The following is a 24373-nucleotide window of genomic DNA, read 5'->3' on the forward strand; positions in this document are numbered from 1 at the left end:
GGGTGAACACTTGGACTCTATGAACCTAGAGGTCTTTTCCAGCCTAAATGATTCTGTGATCCTAAACAGCAGTGAAGACTGGTGTCATGAGAGGCAGCTGGAGGTGAAGCAGATATCAGCCCTGCCCTGTCTTGCACATAAAGTCATGTCACAGAGGTGACTCAGAGTATTAACGGGCTCAACCCTTAGCAGCAGCTCCGCAAACCAGTGGTACAGGGTAACGTGGCTGCAGAGGGAGGGCCCAGAACCTTTCTGGCTCTGGTTACTGCAGGCCGAAGTCTGTATTTCTTCTGCACCGTGGTTCACGGCAAGGCAGGCCATTGCTGCAGTGAGGTACAGTCATGTCTGTTCAATAGATAACACGGCAGGGATGAGCAGCTGTTGGGTCTCTCTGCACTGTGCCTTTGCAGGCAGGGATGGAGCTGGACTCTGACCTGCCAGGAGAGCAAGCAGGCACCAGGGGGTTGTGGGGACCTTTGAGCTCTGCCAGCCTGCTTGTTTCAAGATGGCTCAACTCAGCCCTTTGTGCCCAACCTGAAGAACTTAAGGTAACGGGGTGGAGCTGACTTGCTCTCTGCCACCGCCTTGCTGTGGTATGCAACAAGCAGACATGGGGTGACACACGGCTGTTCAGGGTGGGGTTGGGTGCTGCTGAGTGTCATGGCCTCACTCCTCTTGCCAGGATACCTCGGCCACCTGGGATAAAGCTCTTCTGGGCAGGGATGACTGTCCTCCTCCCCAGCAAGTGCTTGGAGCATCTGCACCTTCTGCACTCCTGCCCAGGGCAGAGATATAACAGCCAGAAGCTGTCTCTCCCATACTAGAATTCCCACTCAGCTCTTTTCCTTATCCCTGCTGGAGATGTAGCCCTGATGCCACAGGCCTCCCTCTCTGTTGGAAAGCAAGCAATGACAGAGATGTTGGAGGCCGGGAGGGAGCAGAGTCCTAAGTCACAGGTTGTCAGTCAAGGGGTTGCCTGTGACCCGGGTCAGCTCCTGCTGGATACTGAAGTGGGCGTAACAGAGTCCCATCTCGGCAAACGGGGCCCGGAGCGGAAGAGCGGAGCGCTCGCTGCCCGAGAGTGGCGAAGAAGCGCCGGGGCGTGCCTGGGGCGCGGGCGGAGCGGCGCCTGCCCGGCGAGGAGGCGGCAGCCGGGAAGCACGGACTGCCCGAGGCGGGGCGGCCCGGGAGAGAGGCGGGCACGGCAGTCCCGCTGGAGGCGCTCCGGGCCGGCGGGCACTCCGGGGCGGGCACGGTCGGGGAACAGTCGGGACAGCCCGGGGCGCAGCGTCGCGGAGCCGGCGTCCGGAGCGCGATGATGGCGGGCGGGGAGGCGCCGCACCAGGTGCTGGGCCGGCTGCGGTTCCTGCTGCAGTGCAGCGAGTGTTTCCGCCGCGCCCAGGCGCTGCCCGCCGCGCTCTGCTACGTGCCGCGGGAGGTGCAGTACAAGATCTGCAAGGACCCCTCGGCCGCCGCGGCCGCCGCCGCCCGCAGCCTGCTCAGCGTGTGGGACAGCCCGGGGCCGGCGCGGGGCGGCAAGCGGGCGGCGCGGGCCACCATCGAGGTGCGGAAGGGCGGCTGCCTGCGCGCCACCGGCGAGGAGTACTGCAACGGCGCCGGGCTCTGGGTCAAGCTCAGTAAGGTAACGCGGGACCGGCACCGGGAACCACCCGGGCGTGCCGGGTCCCGACGGCGCTGACAGGGCGGGATGTGCCTTCAGGAGCAGCTGGATGAGTACACGGGCACCCGTGGCCTGGCGGAGGGCTGGGTGCTGGCGCAGAGGTTCGGAGAGGGAGGAGATAAGTTAGTCCCGGTTGACTCCGAGCAGAGGATCCAGTGTCAGCACCAAACGCTGGGCGTTGATTACAGACCTGCTATCAGGTATGGCCCCGAGCTGCTGTGCCTCCGGCAGGAACTGGGCTCTGGGCGCTGTACATGTCACCGGTCCCCGCAGTGGACGTGCAACCAAACCATCCCAAACCCCTTGGGCACGCCCAGCACAGCCCGCTCACTCCCTCCAGCGCAGGCAGGGCACATCCCCCCGAGCACCGGTAGGTGCCCTCCGTAGACTTATCCTGTTCACTTGTGGCAGCGCCTGCACAGAATAAAGATGATGCCAGGGGCGTTCTGAGTCATTTGGATTTGGGCTGAGCGATGTCACAGAGGTAATGCAGTGATCAGAGAGCTCAAATTTTATTTTCATGACGGAAGGTCACGTGCAGGGCGGGATTCCCCTGCTCTGTCTCAGCCTGTACCCGGGTGCAGGGACAGTCATCCTTCCCGCAGCTGTTCCTGGGTGTCGCCCCCAGTGTCCCACCACTGCTGACTACACTTCAGGCTAAGGCAGTGATGGACACACTGAGCACTGACACATCTTTTCCATTGTGTGACTCCTTTGCTGCTGCTGCTCCAGCTGGGAACAAGTGGTGGACTTGACGTATTCCATGCGCCTTGGAGAGATGCCCAGGCTCATAGAGCAGGACGAGGCTGCGGTGCAGAAGTTTAGGTACGAATGCATCTCCTAGAGCAGGACTGCTGCATCCTGAGGGGCTGCTGGCCATGCCTGCAGGGGCAGGACTGGCTTCAGGGTCTGGAGGGGGGAAGATGGGTGCCATGAGACGTCTTTTACATTGGTACTTCGGCCCTGCGCAAGGGAAGATGGCCTTTGCTCCGCAGACCCTTGGAGTGACTGTGTACTGCTATTCCCACTGGGCTGGAGTGGCCATAAATGCCTGATGTGGTGGTGATGAAATACAGCCGTGACATCCGTCTGCTGCAGGGACAGTGGCCTGGCACCATGCTGATTTGGTGGCCATGAGACACTGCAGCCAGTCTCAGCTGGGGCTCCTGCACACTGCTGATGGGCAGGTTTGGGGCACAGCCTGTTCTCCTCATCCTGTTAACACAGACGCTCCCTGCAGGTCCGTGCCCCCAGGCTGGACCTATGAGCATGACATGGAGCTGGGGCGTTTCCTATACGATCACAGTGAGAAGAAGCTGCAGTGCGTGGACTGCACCAAAGAACACATCAACAGCATCGAGGTCTCCTCACAGACGGTGCGTAGTGGGGCTCCTCTGCAGCCTCAAATCAGCATAAGACATGTGAGCATCGCCAGAGATGTGGGGAGGAGTGGCCAGCTGTCGCTGTCCCCTCTACGAGGGGCATGGGATGGTGGTGGGGGGGTTTTGCTGCTCTAGCAATCTGTTGGGAGCTGGGTGTCGGGAGCCAAACTCCATTGTGTCTCTGGGGCACTAGGGGTCCACAGCTATGCCTGGTTTGCTGTGTCAGGGAGCCACCATCCACTCACAGCCTGACAAACCAAGGGGCTGGGCTGTTCCTGACCTTTGAACCCACAAAACCCATCTCAGAGGAGGCCATGGGGTGTCCAAGGATGCTCATCTCCCTCCTCTGCTTGTTGCACTCTTGCAGGAGGATTCTGGTGCCGCCCATCTGACAGACAACCTGACATACACCTGCTGGGAGAGCAGCGGGCCCCCGGGGCAGCACTGGGTGCGGCTCAACATGAAGAAAGGCGCCATTGTCAAGTGAGACCTCGGGATGTCCCCTCCATGCCAGCAGCTGTGCCAGAGAAGGGCAGGGTGCGGGACAAAGCACCATCTTCCTCTTCAACACAGATTTCCCCCAGCTGTAGCTGGGCGTGTGGGGTTGAGGTGGGGGACAGCTGCTGCCAAAGGCACTCCAGGAAGACACAGCTTTGTCCCAGGCCTGGGATAACTCTGGGGGCATCTCTGGGCCCACACAGCTCATGAGGGGAGGACAATGCTGTTCCTTGCTCTTCTCATCCCCAGGAGACTGTGGCTGATGTTGGATGGGCAGTCCAACTCCTATGTACCTAGGCGAGTGGCTGTGTATGGGGGAACACCAAGCCGGCTGCAGCACCTGAGAACAGTCCTAATTAACGAGTGAGTAATGAGTGAGGAGCTGACTGTGCCCAGCTTGTGCCAAACTCCTGACCTGTCTTTGCATCCTGAGCAGATGTTAAGGATAAGGCTGGGCTTGGTTCTGAGTGACTTGCCAGTGACAGTGGCTCTCCAAGGTTTGGAGCTCCCTGGGTGCAGGCTACATCTGCTCCCACAAGTGTGGTGGTCCCTTGCTTCCATGTGCCAGTCAAGTGCCTCTCCTGCTCCTCACCCATGCTGCAGCAGCTGGTCTGCAGTGTGCTTCCTTCTGCCTGATGACTTTGGTGTTCTTTCTGCCTCTTCCTCCTCTCTTCTGGGAACATACACCAGTGCTGCCACCTTCCTGAGCATCTCTGCCATGCTGTAGCCGAGTAGTACTGGGTGCTTCACCTCTCCATCTCCACCCTGGCCCTGAGCACCCTTCTCAAGGCAACTAGGGGCTTACAGAGGAGTGCAAAGATCTCCTTCACCTTCTCCCAAAACATGTCTGTTTGATGTTTTCTGGCTAAGCAGTGAAATCTGTCTCTGAAGAAGGACCCATGAGACTGCAGAGGTGTCCTTTGCAGTGGCAGGAGCCAAGTCCTCACTGCATCTGAATACTTGCAGTGGTTTTTACCCATGAGCTCACAGGATTTTGATGGGACCTTGACAAAGGTGTTGAAAATACACTTAGTAAATTGCTCATTTACACAAATCCCTGTTTCTTTCAAAAACACACCACCCTTGCATGACCAACTGTGCATGAAAGATGGTTCTGGCCTTGTGGGATGTGCTGGGACTCCCCAAGAACAGTGACATGTTCTCAGCTATCTTGTCTTTCTGTACTGCTTTGAATTTGTGCTCTTTTCTGGCATTTTGGATGCGGCTTCCACCTTCTCCAGAACGTCTCTGTGCCTCTGACGGCCTCTTCTCTCTGCTTGGGCACCTCCTGCCGCAGCCTTGGTGAGGTGGGGGAGGTGTTTGCATGGGTAGAAGCACATCCTTGGTTGGGGAGCCAGAGTGGCCTGTGCCTCACTGGCCACCTCACCATTGTCTGTGCCTCATGGCTCTGCCATCTCCCTCTGTGCTGCATGCAGGAACAGCTACCAGAATGTCTGCATCCTCCGTGACATGAAAACCCACGTGCCGGTGCTGGAGATTCGCTTCCTGGAGTGCCGGGGTGAGCCTGTGCACCCAGACTGTGGCTGCAGCCCAGCCTGGCCCTAAACCCACAGCTAGTCCTAGGACTTGTGGCTCTTCCTGCCACACGATCTCCTTCTTGGGATCCGCTGGCAGGAAAGTTGAGGAATGAGCTTCATGTGAGATGCTGCAGGTGCTGGCAGCACCTGGTGGCAGCGTCCAAGCTGTGCTGGCTGCAGCACACACAGCATCACCGTTCTTTCTTGGCAGACCAAGGGTACAATGTCCGTCTGCAGGGGATTAAGATCATGTCCTTCTGGGAGTGGGACCTGATCCTGAACTCCGACATGTTCCAGCCAGCCCGGCTGGTTCGCTACCCTCTCCTGGAAGGGGTGAATTCTGACGTGCTGTACCGGCGAGCTGTGCTCATTCAGAGGTACGGCACAAGGATGCCGCAATTCCTACAGAGATCTCAGTCCCAAAAAGCATCATGCCCTGACCTGCAGGGCAGCTGCAGGCTGGGGTCAGCACTGGCCCCACAGAGACCCTCTACAGTGATTCAGCTAGTGCAGCGGCATGTGCTGGGCTGCCCTTTTTTGCAGCATTTTCTTGGGAGAAAAGAAATAAAGTGCTTGGCCAGAGGGTGCTGGGTGGATGCTCCCCTTGTGTCTGGTGTCCCTCCATGGGCTGGAGGGGATCCATGTGCAGGGAGCACAGTGCCCAAGGGCTGTGGTGAAATGCTGCTCTTCTGCAGCCTCACACTGCTTCTCTCCTGTTCCAGGTTTGTCCAGCTTCTGGAAAGTGTCCTGTATTACCTGATCCCTCTCTCTGAGGACAGCATCGGCACCTTCAATGCACTCAGGGTGAGCATGTGCCCGGCTTCCCTGGGATGGTGCCAGTAGGGGCATCTCCTCACAAGTTCAGGTTTTCTGGGGGCTGTAGTAGTTCCTCCTTGATCTACTGGGGACAGACCAGCCCAGGGCTGAGAGCTGCCATGTTTGGCATTGCCTGAGGTATGGAGGAGCAGCATCCCCTGAGACACCAGGGCTGACCTGGGGAGAGGAAGACAGCAGGTGGTAGCAGGATCAGACCTCTAACCATCCCTGCTTGTCCCCTGTTAGAACATGAAGCCATTCCTGCTGCTGTCCAAGCAGAGTGAAGCCCTCATTGCCCACTGTCTGCAGTCCTCAGAGAGCTCTGCTCCTCACACCCTGCCAAAGCTCTACATCAACCGGCTCCTGGCCCGGGAGCACCGAGCCAACCCTGCACTGGATCCCAGCTGTAGGAACGCCGTCTTCACACAGGTATGGCAACACCATGCCCTGTGCCAAGTACCTGTCACTTCAGCAGGTGTCTCATCCCCATCTCATCCACTTTCTGATCTACTACTCTCCAGCTGTATGAAGGCCTCAGATCTTCCAAGAACAATCAGCCCCTGGACTACAGGTTGGTCTTTAGTGTCATATTTGTGGGGTGTCATTTCCCCGGAGCATGAAACAAGGGGATTCCAGGTTCTGCTGGTATGCTCAGAGGAGGGATGTGCATGGGGTTCTTGCTTCTTCACAGGTGGCCCTTGACCTACAGCCAGTGGTGGGAGTGTGATTTCATCACTGAGGGTGTCATTGACAATGGTGAGAGCTCTCCCCTGGTCTGTCCTGTGTTGGGGTGCAGCTCAGTGGATGCTTATGCTGTACTAGCTGCTCTGGGAGAGACAGCCTGCTCTGCAAGCATGAGATTGTTCCTGTATCTTCCCTATCCCACCAGTGCTGCTGCTGCCCCAGGGAAGGGAGCAGCTTGGCCGGATCCTGTCTGGCCCTGGTGTGTCAGGCACTAACCATCCTCTGCCCCCCTGGCAGGTGGTGGCTTTCGGGACAGCCTGTCAGATGTGTCAGAGGAACTATGTCCCAGCTCCAGTGATGTGCCGGTGCCCCTGCCATTCTTTGTGCGCACCTCCAATCAGGTCTGGCATCTCACTGTCTGCCTGTCCAGCCAGGGGAGTCAGTTAGCAGAGCCTGGGGTGTTAGCCCTGTCTTAATGCTTGCAGGACTATTGGCTGGGGGAGCTGTGCTTGTACCTGGGTGGTAGAGATCTGGAGGAGTGTAAAGGACTGGAGAGGCAGGTGGAGGGGTGATTGTGGGGGAAGCTGCAGGTGAGGCCATGCTTTGCTCGTCAAATATCTGTGTCCTAAGTGTTTCTCTCACAGGATAACAGCAGCAGTGACACCAGGGACATGTATGTCCCCAACCCCTCCTGCAAGGACTTCCCCAAGTATGAGTGGATTGGGCAGCTGATGGGAGCAGCCCTGAGGAGCAAAGAGTTTCTGGTGAGCACAGCAGAGCCTTCCTGGCCACTGAGGGGACTTGACATGGACCACCCTCTTTTGGGCAGAGGGGGCTGCCCATGCATGAAGGAGAGGCAGGGGGAGAATGCTCATGTCCACTCCTTTTGGCAGATCCTGTCTTTGCCGGCACTGGTGTGGAAGCAACTGGCAGGGGAGGAGGTCAGCTGGAGCAAGGACTTTGCCACTGTGGACTCAGAGCTGGTGAGCAGGTCTGGGTGCTGGCAGGGCAGCGCTGTGCTCTCTCATGGCTGTTCTGGCTCCACTGTGGTGACTATTGCTCATTTGGATTGCAGGTGAAGCTGCTAGAGGTGCTGGAGAGGGTGGACAAGGAAGGCTTTGAGTTCACGTTCGGCAAAGAGCTGACCTACACGACAGTGCTGAGTGACCAGCGTATGGTGGAGCTGATCCCCAATGGCAGCAACACCCCTGTGCGCTACGAGGACCGCAAGGAGTTCATCCGCCTGGTGCAAAAGGCTCGGCTGGAGGAGAGCAAGGAGCAGGTGACACTGTCTCCCAGGGTTGCAAGGGGACCCTGCTCCTGTGGCAAGACATCCTGGTGCTTGAGGGACTGGTGGTTGCCAAAATGTGTCCTTCAGGTCCAGCTGGGTGGTTTCTTTGTGCATCCCATGCCCAGGATGTCCATGTGCCCTGGGGATCCCTTTTGGGGTCCTGTGGTCGCTGTCCCGAGAGCCCTGGGTGGCTGCCCAGGGCTTAGACCCCCTGTGGTGACATGGGGCCCATCCTGTGTCCCCACAGATTGCAGCCATACGTGCCGGGCTGCTCCGTGTGGTGCCTCAGCCTGTGCTGGACCTGCTCACCTGGCAGCAGATAGAGAAGAGGATCTGTGGGGACCCGGAGATCACAGTGGCTGAACTACAGAAGTTCAGTAAGTCACAGGGCTGAGGGACCCTTCACAAGGGCAGGGAATCCCCGTGATAATGCTTGCCCTGCACATGCATCCTGGTCATGGGGTGCCTGAGAGCTTGGGGGAGGATAAGATGGAGGGTTCCTGGATGCTTCAGGTTTAGCAGCAAACCCCACTGGACCCCATCTGGTCCATCTGGTCCTTAGCTGCTGTGGGCAGGGGTGAGTGGCCACTCTGCAAACTAGGACCTCTGTTTCTCTACCCACCATGACACAACGTGCTGGTCCCACTCAGGGAAGCCAGGGGCTCTCACGGGCTAACCGAGGAGCAGAGGGTCTCTTCCTTTCCTTTGCTTTCCTGGGAGTTTCTAATTAAGCCATTGCACATTCTTTGTTGCAGTTAAGTTTGATGACTTTCCCTCTGATGATATTCGTATCCGGTATTTCTTGGAGGCACTCAACAACTTCACCAGCGGTGAGTGACCCCAAGCCTTTCCCTGCTCTTCACGTGCAGTAGGACAGGCCAGGGGATGGGGTAGTCACTGCCTTGTGCCCCAGAGGTGCTCACCAGGTGCTTCCCTGGGAACTGGCTGGGGTCATCCCACTTGGTCCTTTCTGCGATTCTGAGAGCATCCCTTAGCTTTGCCCCATGCTCCTGGGGTGATTCTGCAAAGCAGATCTTGCTGTGACAGCAGTGACTGTCCTGTCCCTGAGAACTGAGCTCTGTCCTTCCCCTCAGAGGATCTCAGCCGTTTCCTCAAGTTCGTCACTGGCCGGAGCCGCCTCCCAGTTCAGATCAGTGTCTACCCAGAGAGGTCGAAGTGAGTCCATCCTGCCTGTGTTGAGGTCCCTGTGCCATGCTGGGGTCCCCATATGATGTGAGATCCCTGTGCTGTGCTGAGATCTGACTCTCCTTTCTCCCAAGCTTGGATGCATTGGACCTGATGCCACAGGCCTGCACTTGCTCCTGCACCTTCTTCTTGCCCAACTATTCCTCGTGAGTTGAGCTGGGGATAGGATGCTCCCCACTCCTTGGGGCTGGTGTTGGGGTTCCCACCAAGACTCCCCAAGCCTTCCCCTGGGGAATGTTAAGGCAGGTGTGGGGAGGGAAGCCTGAGGTTTTCTGTGCCCATCATGGCTGTGACCTAGCATTCCCCCTGCCAGGGCCAAAGTCTGCGAGGACCTCCTGCGCTATGCCGTGTACAACTGCATGTCCATCGACACGGACAAGAACCCCTGGGATGAATGAGACCCTCATGTGCCCCGCACCATGGAAGCCTCAGGGACACTGGATTCAATAAAACTGCAGGGCCAGATCCTGCTGTCCTGCTGCAGGGCCTGTTTGTGTCTGTGCTTCTCTAGGGCTAGGAGTGGGGCGTGTGGCCAGTGCTGCAGCTGGAAGGGTCAGCATGGCACTGGCTGCTAGGTGCTTTGCCTGCACTGGGTCTTGTGGGGTGGAGAGCGTGGCATGCGGCGGCAGGGGGCGCTGTGAGTCCCGTCCCTTCTCTGGACATGGTGTGGGGAGCACGGCTGCAAACTGACCCCCCAGTGCCCCCCAGTACACCCCACACAGAGCCCCCACTGCCGCCCCATTACCACCCCCAGTCCTGTCTGCGGCCGCCTGGGGGCGCTGTTCCGCCGAGCGCCCCCCGCGGCTGGGCAGGGATCCATGACTCGGCGCTCGGCAGCGCGGGTCCTTCGCTCGGTGTTCCTCTCGCCGTTCTGGCTGGGTGAAGGCCGCCCTCAGCCCACCGGGGAGGCGGATCGATTCCATTGGCGCTCGCCCGCGATCGACGCTCTCGGCTGTCCGCGCGCAGGCGCAGCGCGGCCGCGCCGCCATTGCTGCGCTGTCAGTGCCGGGAGCGGTCGCAAGGACCGGAGGAGTGAACTGGCCTTGCCTCACCTGTCCCGGTGAGGCCCTCCCCTGTTTCTGTGTCACTCCGCCACACGATGGAGTTTCAGGCCGTGGTGATGGCGGCCGGAGGCGGCTCTCGCATGACGGACCTGACCTCCAGCATCCCGAAGCCGCTGCTCCCGGTGGGAAACCGGCCCCTGCTCTGGTACCCGCTGAACCTCCTGGAGCGCGCCGGCTTCGAAGGTGAGGCACGGCGGGGTCTGGGCGTGCTGATCCTGGTGACTGCGGACTGCCCCTGGTCACTACGGGCTGTCCCCGGTCACCGCCGCCTCTCCCGTCCGTTCTCCCGCCGTTCTAATGCCGTGTCGCAGGTGCCCTGTTGAACGGGGCAGGTGCTGTAGCACATCACTCCTCTGCGCTGGAGCTGTACTGCTGGCCCGTGTCACATCCCTTCCTGCCCTCTTGGCTGCGCTCTCTGTGGCGGGCCCTCTACCCCTCTTCTCACCAAGGGCCGCGGGTGTCTGAAAGGAGTTTGTAGAGAGGTGTGTGTCGGTCTTTTCTCCCAAGTGATGAGTGGCAGGATGAGAGAAAATGGTCTCAAGTTGCACCAAGGGAGGTTTAGATTGGATATTATGAAAATTTATTTTTACTGAAGGGGTTTTAAAGCGTTGGAACAGATTTCCCAGAGAAGTGGTGGAGTCACCATCCCTGGAAGTGTTCACAAACCATGAGAATGTGACGCTTGAGGACGAGGTTTAGTGGTGAACATGGTGGTGGTGCTGGTTGGTTGGATTTGATGATCTTAAAGGTCTTTCCCAAGATTAGTGATTCTCTGATTCGAGGCTTTTCCCAACTTTGATGTCTTTTCCTGGGTTTCTAACCATGAGTCTCTCATGTTTCTTTCTCAGAGTCATTAATGGCAGCAGCATGAGAAGTGTCAGCTCCCTGGGGATGGCTCGTGGTTTGTTGTTTCAGCCTGGCCCTAAGTTCAGGGTTACTGGCTCTGCGTGAGGCGTTCAGCCCGTGTGGCAGCACAGAGGCAGGTGCTGGGGTTTGGCCAGAGCAGGGCAGGGGGAATGGCAGACTCGTGTTGCTTTGCTTCACAGTGGGACTGAGGTGGTATTTGGTACCTGGTGAGCTTCTTCACTATCTTCTGAGTTTAGGATTTTGTTCATCTTTTGAGTGCTGGACCAAATCTTTCTGTGGCATCCCCCAGCTTCTCGTAAAGCTTCTTCCTGACACCTTTCAAGTGTCTGGGTTTTTTAAGTTTGTGTTTGTCTTTTGCGTTTTTGCTTCTCTGTTTTGTCTCTGTGATTATTCTGTCCTTTGTCCTGAGTTTGCGTCTTTTTTCCTGACTGCTTCTTTCTTCTGTGAAGATGTAAAGATTAGCTCATGATTATCTGTGCTAACCTCTTGCTATTTCAGTGTGAGGGAACAAAACTAAGAACAGACTTTGCCTTTATTCTGCTTCATTAAAAAATCCTAAAGAACTTCTGTTATTTGGATTTGTTTGTTGTTTGTTGAAATTTGCATTCTGAATATCTGCCTTCTTTGCCTGTTCTCTTGTCCTTTTTTTTTTTTTTTCCACAATATTTTTATCTTGCAGTGGAAATTTAGATAGCTGAAATCTTCTGTGTAATCAGTATTGTGCTTTGCGTGGGTCTTTATTCAGAAATAACCATTTCCACTTGATGCTCTTGACCACTAATAGCTGCCCCTCTACTCAGCCCTAGTGAGGCTGCATCTGGAGTGCTGTGTCCAGTTTTGGACTCCTCAGGACAGAAAATGTGGAGTTCCTGGACTGAGACCAGTGGAGGGCAACAAAGATGATGAAGGAACTGGAGCATCTCCCTTATGAGGAAATGCTGAGGGAGCTGGGCCTGTTCAGCCTCGGGAAGAGACAACTGAGAGGGAACTCATCAATGTCTATCAGTCTCTGAAGGGAGGTGTCAGGGGGATGGACTGGGCTCTGCTCAGTGGTGCCAAGCAATGGTACAAGAGGAAACAGGCAAAAACTGATTTCCCAGGAAGTTTCACCTGAAAATGGGAAAAACTTCCTTCATGTGTAGGTGACCGAGCACTGGGACAGGCCGTCCAGAGAGGGTGTGGGAGCTCCCTCATTGGGGATAGCCCAGAACCATCTGGACACAATCCTGTGCAGTGTGATCTGAGATGACCCTGCTGGAGCAGGGAGGTTGGATCAGATGACCCACTGTGGTCCCTTCCAGCCTGAACTATGCTGTGACTCTGTGATACTGCTGCAGTCAGATCTTTCTCCTTTCTCACACGTAGCTCTTCAACTTACCTGTCTCCAGGGAAAATGTGGACATGTGGAGTTGTATTCAGTAAATGTATTCAGCTTCAGTAAGCAAACTGCCACCTTCCTCCCTCCTTGTTTCACACCTGTGACCAACTGTACGTTCCTGCATTAAATGATCCAGTGGCATGAATTCACTCCCTGGATGATTTTTATCAAGTACTACGTAAGACTGTAGTTCCTCATACTTGTTTTTGTAAGTAAGTAGGTGTTCAATGGGCTGACTCACTGTGTCTCTTTTGCCCTAATTGCAAGTGCTTCAGCTCTCCTAATATTTAGGAGACCTTTGCACAGCTCAGGTTTATGCTCAACTGCATGAGCTTACAACTTGAACCTGACACCAATTCCATTTTCATCAGTTAATTCTTTGCCTAACTCAAGGTGTGCTTTCAGTCCCTTTCCCTAGGTTCTTCAGCCTCTTTTAAATCCATGTTGGCATCCAGTATGGGAGTGGAAGAGCAGCCACGTCTCTGGCACCAAAATGGCACACAATTCCCATGTTTGCAGTTTCTTCCTCTTTTCTTTTAATAGGTTCAAGATGAGTTAAGCTTTGATTGATGCAGATTTATTCTTGATGTGTTTTCATCTTGCCTATACTATTATTATCATTATTGTTTATTATTTCCTATACTTCTCTGTTAAAATTCCATGTGGAATGCAATGTTTTAGTGTTGGGGTATTTTGAGGGGATATTTTAACTGGAAAATTTGATTGTTGCTTTTCCTTCCTGTTCTTGAGACTGGGGGAAAAGGTTTCTTGTCATTTTGTTTCCTCAGTCTTTTCTTTGCAGAGCTTCTGTTCTCACATTCTTCATTTTGGAAAATATGCTTTCATGCCAGTTTTGATTTCCTTCAAATATGCATTTATCCTTTTTCTTTTGTAGATGGAATGAGTTTGTTGCTCATATATTACTCCACTTTCTTGCCAAGCTGATGCTGAGAAATAATTTAACCATTGTATTGTAATAGTGTGGTTGGTGGTGCTGTCCACAGAGGATTGCACAGGATCAGGGCAGCAAAAGACAAAGCTCTAAAGTCTTGGTGACATGAACACGGGGTCTCATTGGTCTGTTTGAGGACATATGGTTTGAGATTGCTGGTTAATGATATAAATGTCTGTTCTGTCTTGCTAACTCATGCCACACATGCATGTTTCCCTTTCAGTAACAACCTCCACCCAGCAAAGCAGCGGAGATTGTTTTCGTGTTCATTGGCAGTTTAATTCTTTTCTTGAAAAGTTGCTGTTGCCAAAAGAGTTTGGCTGGGTGGAGAACCCGGTTGTGTTACTCAAGCCTTTTGACAGTTTCATCAGCCTTTCTAAATAAAAAAGTGGGTGTATCCTATTTGTGATGAATATTATTTAGATTTTTTTTCTGCTTCATTTCATCTCACTCTCCCTTGTCCTAGAGGTCATTGTGATTACAAGGAAGGAAATCCAAAAGATGCTAAACCTGGACACAAAAATGAAGCTCGATTTTGTGTGCATCAGTGACAACATGGACATGGGTACAGCAGATTCACTGAGGCATATTCACCAGAAAATTAAGGTATTACTGTCTTTTATTGAACTTGTTTATAATTTTTTTGTTGTGTTGTGAGGAGTGTCCTGTGTAATGATACTGTGCATAACTGAATTTCCTGATCTTCAGAAGAGCTGAATTTTGTGTCCTGGGGGAACTCATACAGAGACTCTGAATGACAGGAACTGAGAACTGGGAAGGCTGGAGCCTGTTCGGGCTGGGCTCTGGGTGCTTCTTGGTCAGTATTAGCTTTCTCTCAAGGTAATTAAAAGGTTGTATTTGTTTTTACAATTTTTTTATACAGTGTGTGATAGTTGATGTCCACCTGGTGCTTGGAGAAGTAGCTCTGCACAGGCGTTCTTTGCTGTCATAGGCAATGCAGTGGTGCTCAAGAAATGTTGTGTTCGCTGTTGGCCCTGACACAGGCATGCCTGCACTGTTGGGTTAGTGACTATTGCCGGGCTTCAGTTTTCTGCTTTTTCTCTGCTTTTGCTCACTTGCTCTTACAGTAAGCTTTTCAATAAACAGTGCCCAGATGTGATAAAGGGCTGCTGTTTGAATAAAACCAAGTTTACAGAATTTTAATTTCCAGCTGCGTAATTAAAACACTCCCATGTAAGGCAGAAATGCTGCTTGGAGCTCTTGCTATGATCTGGGACAGAATTTTGTTTTTGTTGTTGTCACAGACTTAATCATAGGATTTGTTCCCTGTCTGTTTAGGCCATGTTAGCCAAATGGCCTGTTTAAATAAATGTTGCAACAGAACATCAATGAGTGCTTAAGTCCTGAGGTTTCTTTTTGAAGCTGTGTTTGAAGCTAATGAAGTGCAGTGTTACAGGCTGTATACTCCCAAGAGAAAGACTTCATTTGATACAAGGTGACACTTCAAGGCAAATAGGGATGTGGAGGTGGCACAAGGAGGCAGATCCAGCGAAGGAATTGATGCAGAGTAGACTATTTAGAGGGTGAAGAGAATATATAACAAAGAAAATCAAAATTAACAAAATCAGTTTAACTGAACTGAATGTTTCTGTCATGTGGAGAATCATGTTTTGTCGTAACTCAGTTTGGCAGTATTTGTTAAATATGTGCATGCAGTAAGGAAGTATCTGCAAACTGGGATCCTGACCTTGCACTTTTATTGCCTGATCAGTGATGAGTTCATATGTCTGGATGAACCTCTTTTTGGTAATCCAGGCAGATCTGCTTAGAGGCCCTGGGAGACAAGCAGAGCGTCTGTGAGTTAGAAAATAGTGTCTTCACAGGCGGCAGTGTTGATCTTCTGTTTAATTTCCAGAAAAAAGGCTTAGAGAAGATGTGAGGTAGTCCTGAAAACCACACAAGTTTTCGTAAGTCAGATGCTTCATATGAATGGCAGCAGCTGCTTCTGCCCTTTTTATTCCATGTCTGCTTGTCTAGGCACAGAGGACAAAGTGGTCTCTTATTTGAAAGAAGCCTATACTAAGTTCTTGAGCAGATTGCTGCACTGTGTATTTTGGAGTCATTCCTCTAGTAAGTGCATACCACTGGTGCACCTCTTACAGGGTATGCCCTCTCCTGTGTGATAGAGGTGAGAGAACTCCACAGCAGAGGTAGCTGAAAAGCTGCTGTATGTTGGCTGTGTTTGCAGTGCCGCAGGAGAGTGATCTCGTTGAAGAATGAGTTTCCCTGGTGAAAACAACTGCTTCTTGTGGCCATGGTTTGCTGGCAGGCTTTTTGCAGCCCATGCCAAAAGTCTGATGAGAAGTTTAAACTGGTTGCTGAAACTTAGTTGTCACAAATTGAGTTAATTGCCCACAGACAGAAGAGCAAGTATGCTCAGTGAAAGCGAGGTAACATGGCCCAGTATAGACAACTTGCTTGTGTGCAGTGCAAGTGACAGGGAGTAAAGCCAAGATTATAAATGCACAGTAAGAAATATGTCTAAGGGTAGCAGAACTGCTGATCACAAATTCTGAGATGTGCATAAAGCACTCTAAAGCATAACATTTCATGACTTGCTGCCTTGTCTAGCTTTGAAGGAGTCTCGCTGCTGCTTGCTGTGCCTGCAGTTTTGGGTCTTTTTGTTGTGTTACACCTTGGGTAATGAAGCTTGATACTTTAAAGATTAGATGTCAAGGTTAGACTTTCAGAATTGCATTCAGTAGTAGTATGAGAGCACGTGCATGCAAAACCTGTAAGGGCTAAGGAAACGTAGTTTCCATTGTTTTCTATTTTTATGCTGCTGGTGTTTTGGCTGCAGGTAAGACTGACTTTTTATTCACAGTAACAAGCATCTGACTCTGCTAGTCTTATTTTTGCAAGTTGTTCAGAAGTTCATGAAAGCAAAGGAAACCTATTAAAGTTTTTGTTTGCTGTTTGTCCACTGTGCGCCCACAATAATGTTTTTGACAACTTTGCTTCAGAAGTTGATATACTAGATGCAGGTTCTTTGCTCTATTGGAAGTCTTCCTGTTATTTTTGGCTGTCTCAGCCTACACTTGATTGACAAGGTAGCAGCTTCATTAGGGTTTTTATGTTCATTGCAAGTCTGAATGTATCCTTTTCTTGGATCCTTCATGCAATAAAAATATTATGCTAAACTTGATTCCTAAAGGCACCTGCTTGAAAAGTAGTGAACACCAGAAAACTTGGTCTTGTAAGTTTGACTTTGTGGATTCCTGGGCTTGGGTGTCAGTCTGGCCTCTTCTTTACCAGTAGTTCTCTAACTGACTTGTGTAGTGTGTTGTTTTGCTTGGATTTATTAAACATTCACTTCTGGGGTCTGAGTAGCGAACACCATTAATCAGATTGTTCTCACAACTTTAGAACTGAAAACTGAGGCATAATGAGGTGATTTACCTGGGATCATTAAAGAGATTTGTACTGGTACTGGAAAGTGGACTTCTGTCTCAAATATCTTTCAGTTTCATGCATAAGATAACCTTATGATATTACATATTCTGTGCAATATTACATATTCTGTGTAATATTACATACTCTGTTTTCCCACCTTCAGAAAGCCAGCAGGACAAGACATTAAATACAAGTTGAAGCCGTTTCAAGTGAAAGTCCAGTTTCTGAATCTCCAGTGTTCTGGTTTATTCAGTGTGTGCTAGACTATGATATTAAAAAGGTCTTCGATCTGGAATGTGTCAGTCTGTATATAAGTAACTGAAATATAATTTTGCAGCATATAAAGTAGAAACGAAGGGATTTTTTTTTTTTTGCTTGTTTATATTACCAAATAAAAAAATTACACCAGTGTTTTACACTAAGTGCAGCCATTAAAATTATGTTGCCAAAAAGCAAAAATGTGGGTATGGGACCTATTTATTTCTTAAGTGTTTTGTTTTATACAGGGATATGAAAACAGTTTGTAAAAGCACATTGTGACAACTGTTAATCAGACCCCTTAATTGCTGTCCTATGGACCATCCCAGCATTTCCCTGGAATGCAGTTTGTTTCAGGATCCTGCTGTAGTCTCTGTGCCTTATGACAGCTTTCTTTGGTATCATTTTAATATCCAGTTTTAGGGTTTTGATAGCATTTTAGTATCATTGTCAGTTTAATTCTTTTGGCCTTTTAAGTTCCTAGTTTTCTGCTCATCCTTTGAAGGACTGCTAATGAATGGCTTTCTAAAATATGAAAATGAAAGTAGAGCTCCAAAGATTTAATTATTTTCTTGTTTATTTGAAGAAGTGGTAGAACACTGGCTGTATAGATGCACAGCTGATGGTATAACAATGCTGTTGTTGAACTGCAGCTTTACCATCAGAGAGGTTTTTAGTGGTCTCTGTTAGCTCACCTTCTGGCCTCAGCAGAGCAATAAGCCATTCTTCCTGCCTTTAGGTTTGGATTGACCTTCCCAGTGAAGAGTGAAGAAAGCTCCTGTGCTTCAGATGGGGCTTGGGAAAGGGCCTAGTATATAGAGAAATTTAATCTATTCTGGAAGATGGCAGTCTGCTTCTGTAGATGCGTAAAATCGTTACAGGAACACTGGGTTCATTATTTATTTGTTTATTTATTTATTATGCCTTCTGACTTCAATTTTCTTTCAATTGTTCACATATGCAGTTTTACTAGAGTAATTCTGAAGTGTTTTACTTAGTAAAAAACTTCAGTACCTTTTGAGTTATTGCCTTCCCTGCAGCATGAAAGTGAGGTGAGTCCAGCAAGACTTAGAGGACACAAAAAGAGGCACTGATTTTTGGCTGTTTTAATTCATGATTATTAATGTTTGAAGAACTGTCTCAAGTAGTGGTGTTTTAGCCTCCTGCTTTGATGGAGCCAATCTGCTTTTGTCTTAATTTCTTGTTTGCACTAAAGAATATTCTTGACCTGTCAGGAAGCGTTTGAAAAAAATTAGTTAGCAGAGGTATAAAAGTTTCTTTTTGTATCAAAAAGTAAATCCAACTTTCCATTATGAAATCTTATTTTCCACATCCAGATTTTTTTCCTGCCACTTTCTGGTTCTACTCTCTTTAAATATTTTTCATCAATCAGTTAGGGTGTTACTGGTTACTGTTTCACCCATTACAGGCGTGGGAGATGTGTTGCCTTTGCACACTTTTCTAGCTGCCTGGAGAATCTGTGTGGGGGAAGAAATAATTTGCTTTCTTAAGAATCAGGTCCTCTAAAAACTAAACTTTCATTAGGGTTGAAAAAACAAATAATTTGAATGTAAAGAATGCTTAATCTAACCCTGGTCATGAACAACTAAATACCTCAACCACTGATGTTAAGAAAACATTAATCTTGCTCTGGATTTATACTCAAATTTCCTCATATATACTGCTTCAAGATTGAGGGGGTTTTAAATCTGATTGGTGTTTGGCCTTTTTAGTAAAACAGTAAGGCCGATTTGCAGGTGTACACAGCAGGTGTTAAGGTGTAATTTAATAACTTCCATAAGCTTGTTTTTATTTATTTTTATTTAGCATCCTAAATTTGCTACTTTCTTGGAGCAGTGTGGAAGAGGTTCTGTGTAAAAGATACGGCTTTTCTTTAAAATCATATATAATTGCTTTCTCCTCAATAACTATTACTAGTCTTTATTTCTGGTTTTCACTGGTAAGCAGCTCTGGCTGGAGCATTCAGATGAGCTGAATCTGAGTAATAGGGAAATCAGTAAAAGTCTTGACTATTTCAGTGGTGATATGTGATACAAGCTGTGGTAACAGATGATGCAGTTTTGTTTTGTGGGCAGCTTGTTTTTCAGTGGTATTTTTTTCATTATTATGGAGAGTAGCCTTTTTAAAAGCAAACTTATTTTGATGTTCCTTGTTAATTTATGTAATGAAATCCCCTGGCTCACTTAGGGAGGCCTTTCCTCTGTAGCTGGTATTAGTGGACATGTTTTTTTCAAGTCATATTGTAAAGTCTTCTGATACATCCAGTGTGGTTTTTTTTGCAGTCCAGATATAGGTCTTAATTTATTTGACTTCTGCTGCTATTCTTACAGGCCTTTTCTTGCAGTTCAGTAGACCTCCTTTGGCTGATTAACAGGAATTCACAATTATAGCACATAGAGTTTGGCTGGTAACACAGAACTTGTGATTTTGGGGAATAGTAACAAGAAATTTGTAGTAGGAGCTAGAAGCCCAAGAGTAAATTGCAGTTGTCTCAGAGTGTACTAGTTGAAATAGTGTGATGATAAGCAGCCACTCTGATGGAGGAAGGAAAGGTTAATGCAAAACTAGAATGTATCAGCTGAAGTATTTTTATGGTAGAGATGAGAAATTAATTCTATTGCTTAAGGCAATGAGAAGAGGTTATTTGCCAGGAATACTGAGCAGGTATGGAACTCAAATGTATCAAATGTGGGACAAACATTAGAAAAGGAGATAAGATATTCAGAGTGCAGTATGAATGGGTTTAAATTTGCTGTGAGAAAACATACGCTGAAAATTACAGAAATGTTTTAATCAGAGCAGAATAGGATTGTGAGATAGTTTTCCAGTAGTAAACAAGATCAGAATCTCCTAATTTCCTCCAAGAATGAGAATCTGTTTTCTCGTTGTATTTTTGTTTGCTTTTAAATAAACTAAGTAAATCAGTGGCTGGAATGACAGGAGGCAAAACTCTTGACTCAGGAAACCCCTTTGAGAACTCTGTTTCTATGACCTTCTGCTTGTACCATTTATCAGGCTGCTAAAGCCCTTTTTGTGGATTGTAGATTACTGTTGATTAAAAAAAATGAATGCTAAGGGGCGTCGCTATAGTTTACAAATGAGTTCCTCTGCAATTTAGATGTCTCTAATATTTGACCATTTTGTTTCCTGTGCCAAATTTTACCAGACCCACACAGCTGCTATCTGGCAGCACCTCCCAGGCTGGGGCTCTCCAGGCAGCAGGTTAAAAAACTTGGTTAACTCATGAATCTGTGTTTTGGGTGGATTGGATGTGCCTGGATCAATCATTTGTCTTCACTGAGTCTATATAATTTACATCTTCTATTAAGCATTTCTCTCCCTTGTGTCACTCAACTATGCTGCAGACAGTGATTAAAATGTAGCATTCCAGCAGAGTAACAGCAATGGAACAATTTTGTATTTTCCTCCCTCGATGAGCCCTGAGCTCTGTTAATGGAAGCCCTGAATAATACGGTGTGAATTAGTCAGATTGTCTTCTGCTGCTATCGTTGGTGAGTACTTGTGAGAGAAATGTTTCCTCTCAGGTGGTCCACCTGGTTTTCTTAGTTTCAAAAATTATAATTACAAAGTAATACAACTCTTTAAAAGCAAAGCAAAACAAACCCTAAAACGCTACCAAAAAGAAGAAGAAAACCCAACTTTCTTTGAACAAATAAACAAAGATTGAAACTCCAGATTCTCTTGGTATGTGCATCTTTGGGATCTGTGTTGTGGAAAGTGTGATGTCACGGTGGTGGTCTGTGTGCTGCTGAGGGTCACTGATCCGTGGAGTCTTGGCCAGCATGGCGAGGCGCTCCGCTTCCTCTGCTGAAAAATCTCCTTTCCAAACACATGATGTAAGTAAGCTTGCTGGAACGGCTGGAAGATGGAATCTGAATCCTTTTGGTACGACTGAGCTGAGTTTGGTGAGCATGGAAAGAAAAACTTAGGTCCCCATAATGTAGAGTTATGCATTTTTTGGTACTGTCAGTGGAAATAAAAAAGCCAAATTAAATTCATTTGTAAGAGACAAGGTCTCTCTCTATATAATAGCAAGACTGAACTAAATATTCTATTTTGAAGTAGTAAAAAGAATTTCACCATTTTCTTCCAGTGCAGCTGACAGCAAACATTGTTTACTTAAGTGTTTAAAATGTAAATAAAAATGCTGTCTGGGTGGTTTTTTCTGATTCTGCCCTTCACAATGTTGTTAGAGAAAGCAGATGTATCAGATGGCAGCTCACAGGGCATGTAGCATCTTTTTTTCTCTCTCTGCCTCTTACTGAAAGCTGCCACCACTGAAGGCACTAGCCAACATTTATTACAGCTTGCATGCCCGAGTCCCATTCCCAAAGCACAGTTGATTTTCTTTGTAGAAAGCAGCTACATGGGCAGGTGCTCAGGGTGTGTGGCTGTGGGGAACAATACACCACTGCCTGACTCTGTGCTTGAACAATGTGTTCAGGACTTTCAGCTGATCATTATTTTTTTTCTGGCAGGGTAAGAGACAATTCTGCAATTGCTGGGGTTTTTTGTTTGTTTGTCTGTTGTTTTGGGGTTTTTTTTTAATGTTACTCAGCTTTAGAAAACTCTAGCTAATTAAATTATTTTGCTGCCTAGGTTTACTATGGATAATGGCTAGAACACCAGAAGTTTGAACAGGGCAATTAGCTGTGAAGGTTGGATCAAGAATGATTATTAGGGCATTTGCTATTCTGCCCATTGTCAGCTGAAGAGGATGCCTTCCATTATACAGACTGGCAGAACCTTAGGTGTTGTGCAAGAGCAGTCCTTGACAGACCTGAGATGCCTGTCACTTTCAATTGCTGCATCTCCCACTGCATGTCCTTATCCTTTTCATGCTCCTGGGAACTCCAGGCCTGTGCTCATTATGTTAACCAATACCTCTTGTTCCCATGTAGAAGTTAATGGTCAGTGCTTTTCCTGTATTACAGTGTGTGTTTTCATTTAGGCCCTCTGTGGTTTCTGATGAATTACACAAATTCAGCCTATTATACTTGCAGACACAGCAAGCTCTTTGCACATGCGTGTAGCTGAAGTAATTTACTTAAAAGCATCCTGGTAAAAAACATATTCCTGGTTTTGTCAGCCACTACTAGTTTTCTTTTTTTGGGAGTAAATAGTAGTGTTCATTTTGGTAAAACCTCTTTCATTTTCTCTATTTAAAATATATACAGCTGCCCTATGTAAATAACTTACTGTGCTTTAACCATGACACTGCAACAGCTGTAATGCCCACAATTGCCATGAAAAGTCCAGATATTCTATGAGGGAAGAGTTGTTAAGATCCAAACATGGGGAAAATACACAAGTAGAAATCCCACAGGCTAGAAATAAAGTAAAAAAGGCTGCAGGTGGCAAGGAAGGAATGTTCTCCCAGAAAAATGTGCAAAAAAAAGGATCATTGTAGGTGATACTCTTCCCCTGATTGAGAAAATGGAATTGTTCAGATCAGACACAACCAGTCTAACTGTGTGTTGGAGCCTAAATACCTAGTTCCAGTTTTTGGGGAATGTGGGAGGAGGGAGGTGCCAAACATGGACTTAAGTGTGCTGGAGAGGGTTTTCCCCTGTGTCTGGTTTTGCAGCTTGGTACAGTTGTGTTACACTGATAACAGGAATGTGGTGCTGTGAGCAGCACAGGCTATCCCAGAGGCTGTCACTCTTCTCAGCACTGGTTTTCTGTCACTGTTTAATTTGGTGAAAGCCATGGTGAAGATCAGTGGACTTTAGGATGCTTGGAATTTAATTTTGCATGTTTGTCATGCTGTTTTAACTGGGAAACCCAAACAGGTTATCTCATTTTTCCTTGGTTCTGTGCTGAAAATGGAAAAGCAAATGTGTGTTCAGAGTTTCTTGAAGCAAATTTAGGTATTCTTCTGTAGTATAAATTCAGTCAGCTTCTTTGGGAAGATGGTGAAAATTCTGGATGTAGACTAATAGTGCTGGAAAAAGCATTGGAAATCCCGAATTTTTCATAACGTTTTTCTTACAACAGCAGTTGCTGCAGACCAAACACCACTGGAAAATTGTAAAGGTGCTAGAGGAGAAAATGATACTGTGTGGAAGGTAGTTTAAGAATCTACAGTTTATAATAGTGTTTCATTTACCATGGCATGAAAAGTGTTTAGAGGAGAGGAGCCACAACATTTGAACAAGACTGATGGGGTTTCAGGTAGGTGGTTGCCACTCCTGCGTAGGCTGGTGCACAGTAGCAGTTCACTGAGCTGTCTCACAGAGCCTCTGCTTTGCAAAGTACATCAGAATTCGGGTTTTCTTTTGAAGCAGTGTTGAAACTGGGCGTTTGTTGTGTAATGACTTGTTTTGACCTTGGAAAGAGGTTTTTTTTAATTTAAGATTGTGCTGATACTAGCTGCAGGATGGCAGAATGATTCCTGAGGACACATGCTTGTATGTTTTGGTTTTTATTTACTGTCTAGTTTGAGACTGCAAGGAACCATTATGATCCTCTAGCCCGTATGGGAGTTTGCACCCACCAGTTGGGGCTGTTAGCCCTGGAACTTAGGGATGACTTAGTGAAAGTGTTTCTAAAATATAGCAAGACTTTCTTCATCTACTAGAATGTATGAATTGTCTATTACATACTTTGATACTTTATTCCAGGTTATACTTGTTCTCCCTCTTAAACCACTTTGCATTTTATTCCTGTGATGATCACTGGTTCCTAGACCCTGAATCCGGTCATTCCTGCTTTTCGTTGTGCTGCTGAGAGATCTGCAGTTGAGCTGATTCCTGGCTCTAGGCAGAGGCCTTCTTTCCCTTCAATAAGTTGAGCCGGTTGAGCTCCATTAGGACTACTTTTTATTATTATTGTGTGTATGACTGCAGCACCTGACTGCCTAAGGCTCTGCTTACATTAAGTGTTAAGCCTGGACTTGAGCTCTGGGCTTTGGCAGTAGTTCCTGCTGCGCTGCTGCTGCTGAGGTTGGAGCCCAACTGCTGCGTTCTCCTTTCTGTTCATGTGAGGCAGAGTCCAAGATCAGCTGCACAGCAGGTCTGGTAGTGCTGCTGTCCAGGTAGTCCTGGAAACCTGCCTTCCAGGAACAGGAGTGACGAGGAGAGGACCGTTTGTTTCTGGAGTTCTGCCTGTGGAGAAAGGATCCGTCTGTGCACTGCATTGAGCCAGGAGAGAATTTATGTTGCCAGGCTTACCCTCCATGAACTGGCAAATTCAGGGTCTGTGGTGCTCCCCTGAGCCTTAGCAGGCACAGTACATGCTTCTGGATGCCTTTAGACGGGAAAAACAGTGCATACTCAGGATTGGGACATAAACCCAGGAGAT

The 24373-nt window shown here is 48.6% G+C and overlaps 2 protein-coding genes across 2 annotated transcripts in view; both read left to right on the plus strand.

The window, feature by feature from the left end:
* The first annotated feature begins 1076 nt into the window (after positions 1-1076).
* On the plus strand, positions 1077-9581 carry LOC136364861 (E3 ubiquitin-protein ligase HECTD3-like). Its single transcript, XM_066324981.1, has 21 exons — positions 1077-1642; positions 1721-1881; positions 2414-2506; positions 2922-3057; positions 3431-3546; positions 3811-3924; positions 4998-5080; positions 5311-5476; positions 5822-5903; positions 6162-6344; positions 6437-6486; positions 6607-6671; positions 6897-7000; positions 7244-7363; positions 7493-7582; positions 7675-7881; positions 8138-8267; positions 8646-8720; positions 8985-9066; positions 9171-9242; positions 9410-9581. Exons 1-21 carry the CDS (start codon positions 1316-1318, stop codon positions 9492-9494), a joined length of 2541 nt encoding a protein of 846 aa, XP_066181078.1. The 5' UTR covers positions 1077-1315; the 3' UTR covers positions 9495-9581.
* Positions 9582-10067: 486 nt separating this feature from the next.
* EIF2B3 (eukaryotic translation initiation factor 2B subunit gamma) overlaps positions 10068-24373 on the plus strand; it is a 98646-nt gene continuing 84340 nt past the window's right edge. Inside the window, exons 1-2 of the mRNA XM_066324982.1 lie at positions 10068-10343; positions 13824-13963. Of these exons, the coding sequence (XP_066181079.1) occupies positions 10196-10343; positions 13824-13963 (288 nt within the window). The 5' untranslated portion in view covers positions 10068-10195. The remainder of the gene's footprint in view (positions 10344-13823; positions 13964-24373) is intronic.

The sequence above is a fragment of the Sylvia atricapilla genome, chromosome 9 (assembly GCF_009819655.1).
Source record: "Sylvia atricapilla isolate bSylAtr1 chromosome 9, bSylAtr1.pri, whole genome shotgun sequence".
NCBI lineage: Eukaryota > Metazoa > Chordata > Aves > Passeriformes > Sylviidae > Sylvia > Sylvia atricapilla.

Bases quoted from the DNA above. Each gene is read 5' to 3' on its own strand.
- LOC136364861 (XM_066324981.1), top strand. From the start codon at position 1,316: ATGATGGCGGGCGGGGAGGCGCCGCACCAGGTGCTGGGCCGGCTGCGG. The intron at 2,507-2,921 runs GTACGAATGCAT...CGCTCCCTGCAG, and splicing joins GCTGCGGTGCAGAAGTTTAG to GTCCGTGCCCCCAGGCTGGA. The intron at 7,583-7,674 runs GTGAGCAGGTCT...TTTGGATTGCAG, and splicing joins CCACTGTGGACTCAGAGCTG to GTGAAGCTGCTAGAGGTGCT.